The following is a 14,211-nucleotide window of genomic DNA, read 5'->3' as shown; positions in this document are numbered from 1 at the left end:
GAGGTGAGCTGAGAACAGGTCCACCAGATTCGGCCCAGCAGGTGAGTTAGTTCCCTTAACAGCAAGTGGATGTTGTTACCGAGAGCAAGTGGGATGGGCGCTGAGCAGCAGCCAAAGCCCAGCAAGCGTCCAAGTACGGATGAGGGCTGGGTGCTCTTGGCAATAAGTTTCAGAAACCTTGACCCAAACAATAGTGAAATGCATCATCTCTCAATGGAAGTATGCACGTGGCTGGGGGCCGAGTGGCTTGGTGACTCACAGCACCATCAGAGCCCCACGTGCTTTCCACCCCCAACCCTGCCAGGAGCCGGAGTGCACTCCAGACATTAGGTCCAGACCTGGACCAGAGAAAGGAAAGAGGCAGGCTCCTCCTACAATGCTCCTGAGAAGGGCGAACTCCCCCTTGGGTCTCACAGGCCAGAGCGTCGGGTCACACGGCCTTTTCTTGAAACAGACACCAGCCAGGAGGGACGGCATAGTTTAGACTAATCTCCTGGGTGGAGAGAAGTTGAGGAGTCAGCCCTGGGTCTGCTTCTGGACCAATGTGGGACCCACCCATCCAGCTGAACCTGCAGCTGGCCAGGAGGGCTGAGCCCCACGGGCAAGAGCAGTTTCCATGGGTAACCAGCAGGTGGAACAAGGTGCTGCGACTGAATCTTAGCTCCAGGCTCTGCTCACACAGTGGGAGTCAGAAAATACTTCCCGTGTCTTCTGTCCTTTCCTTTCCGGTGTTAAAGTCTTACTCACTTCAATAGACACAGAAGATTCCAGAGAACCAGAGAACAGGACCCCCGAACATGGGCGCCCACTGCTTCTGGCTCAGGTAGGGAAGGAGTCCGCTGAGAGACCTGTGCTGGGAGCACGGTTCGTGTTCCAGCTCGGCCTCCGACCAGCTGTGTGGCCTTGTAATTCAGTCTTCCCTGTGAGGCGGGGACAAGACGCTCAGCATATCCTAGCCTGACATCCATCTGGTAGGAGCCGGACGCATGGGCGTCCCTGCATCCCAGGCTCCCCCTGCTAGGCCAGGGGGACCCCGGTGTGGGCCCTACCAGCCCTCCGGCCTTTGTCTCATCTCTCTGCTCCCTTCCATGGTGACTTCTTCTCTGCCTGTCCTCCTCCTCCCCTCCTCTCCGCACTCTTCAGCCCACTCCCATCAGCACTGACACCGTTTACACACTCTCTTCTTGGGTCCCAGGACCCCACGTGCCCTGGGTTTCTCCCTCTACCTCCCGGTTACCCTCTCTGTCTCCTTTGCCGCCTCTTTGTTACCTGATTGACCTCTAGCTCAGACCTGGGCCCCTCTGTCTGCACTTGGGACCGGGAATCTCAGCTCGGCCCATGGTTTTCAACACCAGCTGTGTGCCGATGACTCACTGACAGAAAAACTCCATGTTTTCTCTACACTCGATACTTTCATTTCAACAAATGTGTGGGTTTTGCACACCAAGCAGTTCTGACACTAACTGCCTGGAGTTAGCACAGACCCCCCAGGTTAAGGGCGCAGCCCCAGAAGCCTCCCTCTCTCTCGCCCTCTCCACCCTTCAGACAATAATCACAAGTCCAGGTTGTCACTTGTGCTTCTGACTGATCAGCTGCAAATCAGAGACTCCTATGACCCCTCCTTTGATAATTTGCTGGAATGGCTCACAGGACCCAGGAAAACGGTCTACTAAGTTGGGATTTACCACAAATGGACACAAGTCAGGAGCAGCCAGATGGAAGAGATGCTCAGGGCGAGGTACTGGAGGATGGAACAAGCTTCCCTGCCCTCTCCGGGCCGCCACCCTCCCGGCACCTCCACGTGTTCACCAACCTGGAAGTTCTCCCAGCCCCTTCAGTTAGGGTTTTTAATGGAGGTCTCGTTCTGTAGGTGTGATTGATCAAATCACCGGCTGCTGGTGATTGACTCAGCCTCCCCAGCCCCCAGAGAGGTGGGTTGGGAGGGGTGGGGAGCTAAATGTTCCAACCCTCTAACCATTAGGTTGGTTCCCCTGGCAACCAGTCCCCCTCCCCCTCTCTTTTTGGGGCTTTCCCAAAGTCACTTCATTAACATAAACTCAGGTGTGGTTGAAAGGGGTTTGTTCTGAATCACAAGAGGTGCTCCTTTCACCTTAGTTACTGGAACGTTTCAGGAGCTGAGGACAAAACCAAATATTATAAGAAAAGATGCTCCTATTACTCTTACCACTTAGGAAACTGCAAGGTTTTAGGAGCTCTGACCAGGAGCCCAAGGGCAAAAACCAAAATATGTATTTCTTCAATCACAAAATCACATCCTAAATCCCTCTGCCAAGTTTTAGACTCAAATCCTATTGCCTTTTATCTTGTAACCTATAATGAAAAAGAATATGAAAAGGAATATATGTATGTATATGTATAACTGAAAGATGTTGTCCACCAGAAATTGGCACAACATTGTAAACTGACTATACTTCAATTTAAAAAGAAAAAAAAATCCTATAACCCTCATGACAGTGCCACTTTGACAGTTCAGACCAAACATTAACAACAACTAGGACGTCCCTCTGCCTGGTCCCCTCCCATCTCGGTGGTAACACCACTGTGCACTCAGGGCTCCAGCTTCTTCCTCACCCGCCTCGTCCAGTCCCTCAGTTCCTCATCTGTTCAGTCTCCCAAATGGGTCCCAAATCCACGCCCTTTATTCCTTCTCTACTCCCCAAATACTAACCGAAGCCATCATTCTCTCTCACCTGCACTTTCATTTTTGCCTTCCCTATAATCCAGTCCCACCCAGCAACCACAGTTATCTTGGTAAAATCAAACTCTCTCAGTGGATGAAAGGATAAACAAAATGTGGTCTGTCCACACAATGGAAGGGAACACTCACACAGGCGACAACAGGGATGAACCTCAAAAGCATGCTGAGTGAAAGAAGCCAGCCACAAAAGGCCAAGTGTTGCACGATCCCATTTATATGAAATGTCTAGAATAGGCAAGTCCATAGAGATAGAAAGCAGATCAGTGGGTGCTTAGGGCTGGAGGTAGGCAGGAGCGAGGAGTAACTGCTTAATGGGAACAGGTTTCTTTTTGAGATGATGAAGAAGTTCTTAAATAGAACAGTGGTGAAGGCTGTACAACATTATGAATATGCTAAATGCCACCAACCATACACTTTATAATATGATTAAAACGGCAAAGTTATGTTACAAGTACTTAACCACAGTAAAAACAAATCAAGCTGCGACTGTCTCACTGCTTAGAGCCCCCATGGCTTCCTGCACTTTGAAGTCCAGCCTTCCCATTGGCCTCTGCCCTCTTCTCCGACTTACTTCTCACCACTATCTTCCCTTCTTACCCTGCTTCAGTAATTCTGGCCTCCCTTTGGTTTCTCACCAGGCCAAGCTCTTTCCCACCTCAGGCCCTTTGCATGTACTGTTTCTGCCACTTAGAAGATTTCCCCCTCTCTTCATGGGAAGCTCTAAAAGCTTTCTGTACTAATTTAAATGTCACAGAGAAGCCTTCCTTGACTCTCCTGCCTTAGTGGGGCCTCATCGCTCTCCCCACCACTGTTATTCTCTGCCATAACCTCCTGGCCATTTCTTTCATGTTTCATAATTTGGTCTTTGTGTGTCTCTCTGTAGAGAGTAAGTTTGATGAGAGGAGGTGGGGCCTGTCTTTCTCATTTGCCTCTGAATGCTGTGTCTAGCACACAGCTGACACCCAGAAACTATTTGCTAAGTTAATGAAAGATCACCCAGCTAGCATGATCTTTCATCAAGGGAAGGGATGGAGGCAGGATTTAAACCCAAGGCTCTTTGATGCCAACTCCTGTGTTCTTACTACTCTTTCCTGTATTTCTGAGCTATGAAGCAGAAGTTTGAGCCAAGTACCAGAGAAGAGGGTCAAGGTTAGCAAAGACCTTCTAATGTAGCCACATCACCATACATATGTACCCACGCCTGGTGCAGATATCCTTGTGTGGCTGTCACTGCTGTAGATGAATCACGTCTGCTAGGAAAGGAGCCTCTCGACCCAGATGGCAGATATAACTCTGGGAACTCCAGAGTCCTGCCCCAGCTCTGGCTGAGATCTCATGTACTTCTCTCCTCCTTTCTGTTTTTGTGCATTCTCCTACAGCCTGGCATTTCCCCTAGGAAGGGAAGTGGTCAAGTGCAGCAGCTGAAAACACTGCCCTGGGGGAACCAAAACCAGCAGAGATAGCCTTCTCTCTTCTTGCTGGGTAAAACCAGAACTGGCCACTGCCCAGCTTTTCTAGGACACAGGCAGGCCCAGACCCAGGGGCCATGCTTAGAGAGCTTCCTCAAATGCTCCATAAACATCAAAAGTCAGGGTGCCCAGAAAGCACCTGGGGCAATGACTGCCACATCCTTGAGCAAGCTGGGCTCGCTGCTTGGTAAGAAATGTGAAGGATGGCGGGTGGGGCCGCAACTCCCTTGTGAAAGAGAACTGTGTCGGCATCACCCAAACCAAAGAACACATCCTTCCTTTAGAGCAGGAGTTCCTAATCTGTTTGATAACGTGGGTCCTCCTCTTAGAGTAATGTTTTTGAATGTGTAAAATAGAGTGCATCCTATTACAGAGGACCCCAGTTATCCTGAAATGCAGTTATTGGATTATTTTTCTAATTGTGATAAAGTAATATGTGAAGTTCTCTGTTAACACATTAAACTATGAAGAACTAAGAACCAGTTTGATAACTACTGTAATTTTGAAGTAGTGGTAAGTATAAGTTCTATTTTGAGATATCTATAAATACTACATTACAATTTGAAAACATCTTTGATTTTGATTGACCACAAAGTCATGGGTGCTGCTAATACAACTGAAGTTTGTTACCTACATTCTGAAGGTTACCTATAACTGACAGAAATGCAAAATTTCAGTTAGAGGTTAATGAAAATTAAGATGTGATTTTTTTTTTCCCATCCAAGTTTATGGACTTCTGTGGACCACAGGTGACTCTGCCCTAAGGACTGTTGGCATCATGTCCTCAACTACAAAAATGGGAGCTCTCTGAGAACAGGGTTGCCCTTTCATCTTACAGTATTAAGTACCTAGAAAGGGCCTGCCACACAGTAGGTATCCAGGGCCAGTCTACTGAGCCTCTTGGATTTTCTAGGTAGACAATCACATTGATTGCAGATGATAGTTTTTCTCTTTTCAGTCTTTGTACTTCATGTTCCTTTTCTTGTCTTATTGCATTAGCTGGGATCTTCAGTACAGCGTTAAACAGAAGCAGTGATGGTCAGCATCCTTATTATGCTCAATATTCATTTATTAATTTATGCTATTGCATAATTACATAATGGAATGTAAAGTACCCGCTATGTGTCAGACTCTCTGCTAAAGATGTTAACACAGTTAAGATCTGTTCCTGTCCACCAAGAAGGCTGAGTATTAGAGGGATCCCAGTGAAAACAGCTGTATTGAGAATATTTCTAAATTCTCCAGACTTGTGGACCAGCTCCCTCAGGATCCTGATTCCTTAAAAGGTATGGAAATAGGTCCCTGCTGGCGGCTCCAGTCTCCAGGGCATTGGTAAGGTTGGCAGCTGCAGGCTTCCCCAGGAACACTGCAGTGAGGGCTAACAAGGCAGCACATGGGAAGCATAATGAGTGATGCCTCCAGCAGGGGTCAGCCAGAGGGTCAAGCTAGGGGCAGCATTTGAGCCTTGCTGTCATAGGTCCTGTTGAGACCACAGCCATCTGTACTAAGCTTAAAACTACAGGCAGGACTAGTTGTTAAAACCAACAGAAAGCAGATTGCAGCTTTGAGGTGGGCAGTTAGGTGACGGGGATACCTGAACCTGTTCCCTTACCCTCTTCCCATCCCTAACCCTAAGGGAGTGAACGCGGGGGAGGGACTGGGAAGAACAGTCCACACATTCTCTCCACTTGCCTCACTGGCCCTGGGGGAGGAAGGGAATTTTTAATAAAATATAAAGTTGAAGTTTAGAATGGATCAGACTATGCCTTAGGGATCAGAATGGGACTGTTGTAATAACAATATATGACTGAGAAGGCAGGTCCGACTGAGATGCTTATAAGAAAGCCTGCTACCCCGCAGGAAGCAGGAGACAGGATTGGGAAGAGCAGACTTGACAATGGAAACTATCTCTGCGTATGCAGAGTCCTGGCGCCCCATAGATCTCCAGAACCTGTGACTGTGCTGCATTACGTGGCCAAAGGAACTCTGTAGGTATGATTAAGTCAACGATCTTGAGATGGGGAGATTATCCTAGCTAATTTTTCAGTACTTAAACATTAACTGTTTACATGGGTCTTTTTAAGGGGGAGGGAGAAGGGTCAGGTCTAGAGAAGGAGGTGTGATGATGAAAGCAGAGGTCAGAGTGATGCAGCCAAGAGCCGAGGAATGCAGACAACCTCTAGGAGCTGGAAGAGGCAAGGAAAAAAGTCCCCCCTTGAGCCTCCAGAAGGAGCACAGCCCTGCCAACACCTTGATTTTAGCCCTTCAAGATTCCCTTGGATTTCTGACCTCCAGTGCTTTGTTGTTTTAAGTGTTATTTTTGTGTTGTTTTAAGCCACTGGGTTTGTGGTAATTTGTTACAGCATCCACAGGAAACTAACACAGCTCCGAGGAGTTAAGACTCCCCCCTCCCTGCAACTGAACCAGAAGCAGGGAGGTGTGTAGAAGGTACATGGCTTCTGCCCTTGAAAGTTTGGGACAAGCGGTCTTTTGGGGTAGATGGAGGCTAATGGCATAACTGATTCCAGCACGGACAGTGCCAGAAATGAGGTATGAACAGAGTTCAGAGGAAGCTTGGGCAAGGGAGGGCCCACAGGGGAGGGACATTACAGCTGGGCCTCGGGGGAGAGTAGGAGTTGGCCTGAGTAGGGGTATGCTCCATCTTCAGGCAGGAAGGCTCCTCCCTCATGTCAATACCAGCCCTACAGCCCGGCACCTCCAGCCTCATCCCCCTGTCTAGGGGTGTCCTGGCACCTTCCAGGTTGGCCACCTCCTTAGGGCAATCTGCCCACCGTACACCTCGTGCACTGCAGACACTGTACAGGGGACAGTAAGGCCACTCGGGGCCACCCTTAAGTAATCAAGTGTTGGCGGGGCGGGCGCCTGGGGGAGAGGGTAGGGAGCAGGAGCCAGCCCTTCTGTCCCGACTGTGTGTGGTGGGGAGGAGGGTGGACCTGCTCCCAGTTCATCCCGTCGGAGGAAGGAAGTGGTTCCCTCCTCCCACCCCTTCTCTTAGGGTCGCCGGGGCCAGGATTCTCGTGATTCGCGATTGGCTCCCACGGGCGGGACCTTTGTCCATCTGCGGGACTGCGGGAGGCCCAGGCCGGGCTCGGGCCTGCGGAGCGGGTGGAGGCCGGGTTGGGGGAAGCTAGAGACCAACAGGGACACTGACGGACAGGCAAGAGCGGGGGACCAGGGGACCGGCCGCACGCTGAGTCGGAGGGCGGGCACCGGGAGGGGGCGGGGAAGGGGCGGGCGCGGGGCGCGCGGGCGCCGGGCGCGCAGTTGCTGCGGTGGCCGCGGGGCGGGCCGGGCGCAGGGTGAGTGCTCCGGGGCGGGCCGGGGCGCGGGCCGCTTTCTCGGAGCGTTCGCAGCCCGAGCCTGCCGGGGGCCCCGCGGGGTCCCAGGCGGCCCCGGTTGCCCTCGGTTCTAGCGTTCTTCAGCTTGGGCCACCGCGGTTGGGCAGGGATAACCCGGGGACCCCTGCCTGGCCCCTGGGGTACTAGAGTCCAGTGGACAGGAGATAGGACCGCAGGACCCGGGACGGAAGCCCCTCGTGTGTCTCCCCTTGAAAACGGGAATGTTGATAAGAACTACCCTTTGATACGGGGTGTTTGCCTGGGCCAGGTGCCTTCACTTCGTCACATGCCTGTAGCAGCCGCAGCAGGTGAGGTGGGTTCCATCCTTGTCTCCCTCTTCCAGGTGAAGAAACCAAGACTCAAAGAGGCCAAACCACTCGCCAGGGATCACACAGCTGAAGGAGACAGAGCCAGACTCGCCCAGGTGGGTGTGAACCCCTAAGTCCTCTTACTCAGCGTGCCTGCCCTGCCCTCCCTGGGCCCCCAGGGGGACTGCATGGAGAAAACTGCTGGGAATACTGGGAGGACGCCCAGCCTGCTGGTCCCTGCAGGGAGAACCTCCAGGGCAGCAAATCCTTCACCTGGGCAGGGGGCACCAAGGAACAAGAAGGTCGGTTGGTGCCAGGTTAAACTCCAGGACAGAGAAGGGAGAGCAGGGCAGCCCGTCCAGGAACTCCCAGGCCTGCACCCAGCACCCCCACTGGGCACAGGGGCCTCTTGTAGGGACTTCCATTCTCCCTGCCTCAGTTTCTTTATCTGTTTCCGTTGTTTATCCTTAACCTTGGAGTTAAGCATGGTAACTGCCTCAGGAATGCCGAGACGGCTAAATGAGGTGGTTGGCCCAAAGGCCTGGCCCCATGCCTGACCCAAGCTGTGCCCCCCTCCATCCGCTCCCCTGCCCATCTGAAAGCACTTCTCTGTCATTCAGCCTCAGGTCAGTCAGAGCTATCTGAGAGATGCAGTGTTTCTGACAGCCCTACCAGTGGCTGGAAGCTTCCTGAGTAAGACTCATGCTGGGGGCGGCAGCTCCTCCCTCTCTGCCTCTCAGGGAAAGGCTGGTAGGGGCAGGGTTTTGAAAATCTTTGGGCTGAAGCTTGCATAATTCCAGAACTACTCTGTAGCCCCCAAGCCCTCCCTCACCACTGGTTTAGCAAGAAGGAGGAAGCCTAGCATTTTCTGCTCCTCTCCTCATCCCCAGCAGCTAGGCCAGCAGCAAGCTCACCCCTCAGCATGTTTTGAATCTGGTCACTGCCTCCGCACCTCGGCCCCCAGGCCCTCAGCTCTGTCTGCCAAGCTCTCTGCACGGTCGGGTCCTGACCTGTCCCCCTCCTCACTCCACTGCCCAGTGCAGCCACACCGGCCTCCTCTTCCTTCCTTGGCCATACTAAATCCTCTGCACTCTCAGGCCTGTGCCCATGCCCTTCTGCTCCTTGGAATACTCTTCCCTGACATCTTCTTGTGACGTACCTCCTCGTAATTCAGAGACCACCGTAAAAGTCCCCTACTCAGAAACCTTCCCTGTTTACACCCCACTGCAGGAGCCACTCTTGCCTGTCTTCTGTTGCATTTCTGTTTTAACTTCTGGGTGATATTGCCTTGCTTGGGTGTTTCTTGGCTAAAACGTCAGCCTGCCTGGGCTCTGACCTTTGTCTTGGGTCTTCACTTTGGATTCCCCAGAACTCAGCCTTGCACAGAGGAAAGGTTCTGATAATCTTGTACAGTTGCAGGCAGTGTGTGCAACCATCAGGGTTCTGCCTCTCATTGCTTAACAGCCTTCTTTCTACATTTCTGCATAGACCACAGAATTATCATTCCTCCCTCGGCCTTACTCAGCTTTTCCCTAAAGTGAGGTTGATAGGCTGTTTCGAGGTTCTGGCCATAATATCCAACTTTGCTTTTAAACATTGTGGTCCAAATGGCACCTTTTTTTTTTTTTAATGCTTTCAAATGATTTTTAAGTTATGGTTCCCAAACTGATGTGTTCGACTCAAGGGTATGATCATCCTGAAGGCACATGCCACTTATTACCAGGTGGCTGCTTAGGAAAAAGTATCCCCAGCACTGTGTGCAAGTTTTCCTTCAGCCCCGGAAGCATTGGGTTTTTACATTTTTGTTTTGTCTAGTTTAATGGGGAGGTCATGGCAGGTTTAAATTTTCCGTTGCTTGAATTAGTGAATCTGGGTGTTTTTCTATGCATGGGCCAGTTCTGTTTCCTGTCTTGTGGAGGAGGGAGAGCTCCAGGGCACCCTCATTTTCCCCTTCACCTTCACTTGTGGTGGTGGTTCCACTTGAGCCCATCTCGTGAGAGCAGGGTGAGGGCCCTCAGGGGCTGGAACAGGAACACACCAAGGTGAACTCTGCTGGTTGCAGGAGCTGCTCTGCCAGTCAACCAGCAAGAAACTGTGAGAGTCCCTTGTGCCCTGAGCCTGGTACTATGGGGAGAGAAAGAACTCATTTTTTCTTAAGCCTTTGTGAATAGTTTTTTCAAAATGGTAATTTTTTAAGTTAAATTAGATTTTTAAAAAAATGAAAGTACTGGGGTTTGAACCCAGGACCTTGTGCACGCTAAGCGTGCACTCTACTACTAAGCTGTACCCACCCCCGCAAAATGGTATTTTTTTTTAAATTATAAAAGTAACATGGTGTGTAAGGTTATTCATTGGAACACTTAATCTAGAACACACTGAAGTGGAACCATCTCTGGGATACTGTATTAGACTCCTGCGGCTGCTGTAACAAATGATCACAAATCTGATGGCTTAAAAACAACATTAACTTATCTCACAGTTCACATCTCCAAAATCAGTCTTGGTGCACCAAGATCAAGTTATTGGCAGGGCTGTATTGCTTCGGGAGATTCTCTAGGGAGAATCTGTTTGTTTGCCTTTACCAGCTCCTAAAGGCTGCCCTTACTCCTTGGACTGTGACCCCATCTCTCCATCTTTGAGAAGCATAACCTCTTCCAATCTCTCTGACTCCAGCCTCTGCTTCTGTGGTTGTATAGCCTCCTGATTCCCCTGCTCTACTTGTCAAGACCCTTCTGATCACGCTGGGCCCACCTGGATAATCCCCCATCTTGGAGTCCTTAGTTTAACCACACCTGCAAGTCCTTTTTGCCACGTAAAGTGACATACTCACAGGTCTCGGGAATTAGGACATATACATCTCTGGCGGGAGGCATTATTCAGCCTACCACCCCCTAAAGGGAAATAAGCAAGGTTCGGAACAGTGTGTGGGCTCACATTTGTTTAAGGGGGGAAAAAAAGAATAAATATGGATGTGGTTGGGAAGACCTAGAATATCCCCGAAGGCTACATGGAAAACTGGTAGGAGTGACTGTTTCTGGGAAAGACAGAAGTAAAAAAGAAGACTTACTTGTCATAGTTTATCTTTTTGTATTATTTAAATTTTTTACTACATAGGTTGCCTGCCAGCATTAAAAATAAGTTTTAAGAGGTAACATATAGTCATTGTAGAAGTTCAGACCTTCCAGAAGCAAAGAGAAGGAAGATAACCCACTCTACCCCCAAATTACTCCCATTTTCTCCAGCAATAACCACTGTGAAGAGTTTGGCTATATCCTTACAGACTTATAAAAAAAAAAATGCACATATAATCTTTTCATATACTTGGGATCATACTGTACACATTATGCTATAGTGTGATGGGGGAGCTTGTTAGTTACCTCTTTCCTCCTCCGCATTTGAAGATTTAACAGCACTGGGGTCTCCCACTGTGCGGATGTGCCCTAACTGACTCGACCAGATCCCCGTTGGTCGACGTTTAGATTTTTTGCTGCTTTCCAGGGCAGTTTCGACACTAACATGTCTGTCTGGTTCTTTTTTTTTTTTTTTTTCCAGTCTGGTTCTTTTTAATTGGAGTGAAATTCACATAATGTTATTAACTTTTAAAATGAGCAATTTGATGTCATTTAATACATTTCTGATGTAGTACCTGCCACCTCTGTGGTGTAGTAACTACCACCTCTGTCTAGTTCCAGAACATTTTCATCACCTAAAAAGGAAACCCTGTCCCCATTAAGTGGTCACTTCTCATTCCCCTCTCCCCCTAGTCCCTGGACACCACCAGTCTGCTTCTGTCTGTGCAGATTTGCATATTCTGGATGTTACACATCAGTGGAACCATGTCATACGTGACATTTTGTATCTGGCTTCTTTCACTTAGCATAATGTTTTAGAGGTTCATTCATGCTGTAGCATGAATCAGTACTTCATATCTTTTTTTATTTTTTTATTGGGGTATAATTGACATACAACATTAGTTTCAGGTGTACAACATAATGATTAGATGTTCATATATATTGCAAAAGTACTTATCTCTTTTTATGGCTGGATAACGTTCCATTGTGTGGATATGACATCTTTTATTTATCCATTCATGTTAATGGACACAGGTTGTTTCCACTTTTTGTCTGTGAATATTCGTGTACATGTGTTTGCTTGAGTGCCTGTTTTTAATTCTTTGGGGTATATACTCAGGTTGTATGTCCTACATACACTTTGAGCTGTATTGCTATTTTCAGACAATGTTAACTTAAGCAAGTTGAAAATAACTTGTAAGAAAGTGTTTTGCAGGGGGAGGGTATGGCTCAGTGGTAGAGCACACGCTTAGCGTGCACCAAGGTCCTGGGTTCAATCCCCAGTACCTGCATTTAAAAAAAAAAATTTTTTTTAAGAAAAAAAAGAAAGTGTTTTGCAAAACATATACTGAGACAAATGATGGCAGTACGACAGATGTGGACAAATGTTTCCTTATTTTCCAGAGCCGGAGACGACAGGAACATGGCCACCTGGAATGAAAAGGTAAATTGATTCTGGTGGACTAGCAGCATTAAAGGACCTCCCAACCCTAAGAAGATAGTTCTGTTTGGTATTTCTAACAGGATAGAAGGGAAACACCTGTTCTGGGTGCTTCTGCCTGACCGAAGTGTTTAAAGTCGCAAAGGTGAAAGCTATTGAAGGCATTCACAAAACCTCAAGATAACCTGATAACCGGAATCGGTCCACTCAAATGCCAGCTCTGCATTTTCACAGCCCCGTGTCATTCGACTAGGCCCTTCGCCTCCCTGAGCCTCAGTTTCTTTATCTGAAAATGGGGGAAAGTTCCTTACCACCCCTGTTCCTGAAGGCTCGTCAGGAGGAGTCAAGGAGACAGTGGTCTCAGAATGCTAGGCCAGTACTGAGCCCATAAGGGGCTTTTCCCCACCACTTATTTTATAAAGATACTTGGGCACAAAGAAATAAAGCTACTTGCTCAAGATCACACAGGTAGGAAGTGGCAAAAATGGGATTTCATCCTGGTCTAACTCCAAAGCGAATGTTCTGCTTCTGGTATTGTGTGGCCATCCAGAGCAGGACTGATAAATACTGTCCATGATATCTGGGACGCAGGCTTGTTGGATTTGGGGAGACATGGGTTGTGAAGGGTGGGACAAGGTGGAGAGGAAGTGTTGGCTTTCAATTTCAGCTGTTCACTTGGAGGTGGTGGGGGCCTGGTCAGGGCGGTGCCAGAAGCTCAGAGTAGCAGCAGGGTGATGGGGGCAGAGTCTGGGAAGCAAACGTGCGGGTTGGCAGGACCACGGGAGGGTGATGATGGGGATCTTGCATTTCATCACATTGGTGGCTCCTTTGTAAAACTGTAAGAGTGTTTCTGATTTAAAGCTGTTTACAATGTGAGGTGGGGGGAAGTGGCCAATGACACAACATGCCACCAGTTGTGATTTCAGAAATGTTGAAATATAGGGAAAATGTTCATCTTTGCATTCATGAAATATGGTGGCATTTCCAACAAAAGGATGACCATGTTGTGAAAATTCCTGATGAGACGTGGGAAGCTCAGTGTCTGCCACTCAATACGGGAGCTCCATGAGTTCCAGTTACCGTTAATCCTCATGGTGGGGCAAATGCAACAGTGTCCTTCATTTACAGCTCCCTACTAGGCAAACCAAAAAAGCAAGCGGAGATGCTGATAGCGGTTATACTGTGGTGAAACCGCCTCACTCCATCTCAAGAGGGGCTGGATCAACCCACACGACTGTGCCGGAAAAAACCTTGACGGTGTGTATTAAGAATCATGAAAATGTTCATAGTCAAACCTGGTCGTCTCGCTTATGGGAAAGGAAACAGCCCATAAAAAGGAAAACGTACAATTGACAGCATAATTTAGAAACTCAAATTTACGTGTTTCTTAGCACGTGAGATACCATTGATTGTAGATGCACCATTATTTTATGTGCTGTGAAGAAGAAAAAGTGCCACCATTTACTGTGATGTAATGTGACCTGATGCTGGTCAATTGTAAGACAGGTTTCACGCGTATGGCTAGTGGGAAAAATAAGATAACAAAGTTGTCTGCAGTCGTCGATTCTAATTGTAAAGGACACAGAGAGTGAGATGGTAGCTAGGTAAATGATAAATCTGGTGTGCTGGGGTTATTATGAACTTATTTCTGTTTGCTCGTGTTTTCACAATAGTGATATTGAAATAGACCTGGGGTAAAAGTCTGCTCACTGGGATGAATGGTGGCAGGTACACCTGGGGGGCCCAGGTGAGTCAGGGATCTAGCTGCAGGGACAAGTCCTGGTGGTGGGGGTGGGTGCACGGAAACATCAGGGAAACCAGTATTGGCGTGCAGACCTGGGGAC

At 48.8% G+C, this 14,211-nt stretch overlaps 1 protein-coding gene across 6 annotated transcripts in view; it reads left to right on the top strand.

Moving 5' to 3' along the window:
• The first annotated feature begins 690 nt into the window (after positions 1-690).
• HVCN1 (hydrogen voltage gated channel 1) overlaps positions 691-14,211 on the top strand; it is a 34,598-nt gene continuing 21,077 nt past the window's right edge. Inside the window, exons 1-4 of one of the 6 annotated variants that reach the window (XM_010969644.3) lie at positions 691-823; positions 7,891-7,971; positions 12,331-12,370; positions 13,496-13,624. In XM_010969644.3, coding sequence (XP_010967946.1) covers positions 12,350-12,370; positions 13,496-13,624 — 150 coding nt within the window. In that variant the 5' untranslated portion in view covers positions 691-823; positions 7,891-7,971; positions 12,331-12,349. Of the gene's footprint in view, positions 824-7,153; positions 7,367-7,444; positions 7,509-7,890; positions 7,972-12,330; positions 12,371-13,495; positions 13,625-14,211 lie in introns of those variants that run through there. The other 5 variants (XM_010969643.3, XM_074356802.1, XM_045506382.2 and 2 more) reach the window with 5 other exon arrangements.

The sequence above is a fragment of the Camelus bactrianus genome, chromosome 32 (assembly GCF_048773025.1).
Source record: "Camelus bactrianus isolate YW-2024 breed Bactrian camel chromosome 32, ASM4877302v1, whole genome shotgun sequence".
Lineage (NCBI taxonomy): Eukaryota > Metazoa > Chordata > Mammalia > Artiodactyla > Camelidae > Camelus > Camelus bactrianus.
Note: the sequence above shows the minus strand (reverse complement) of the source record. Positions and strands in the feature narration are given on the sequence as shown.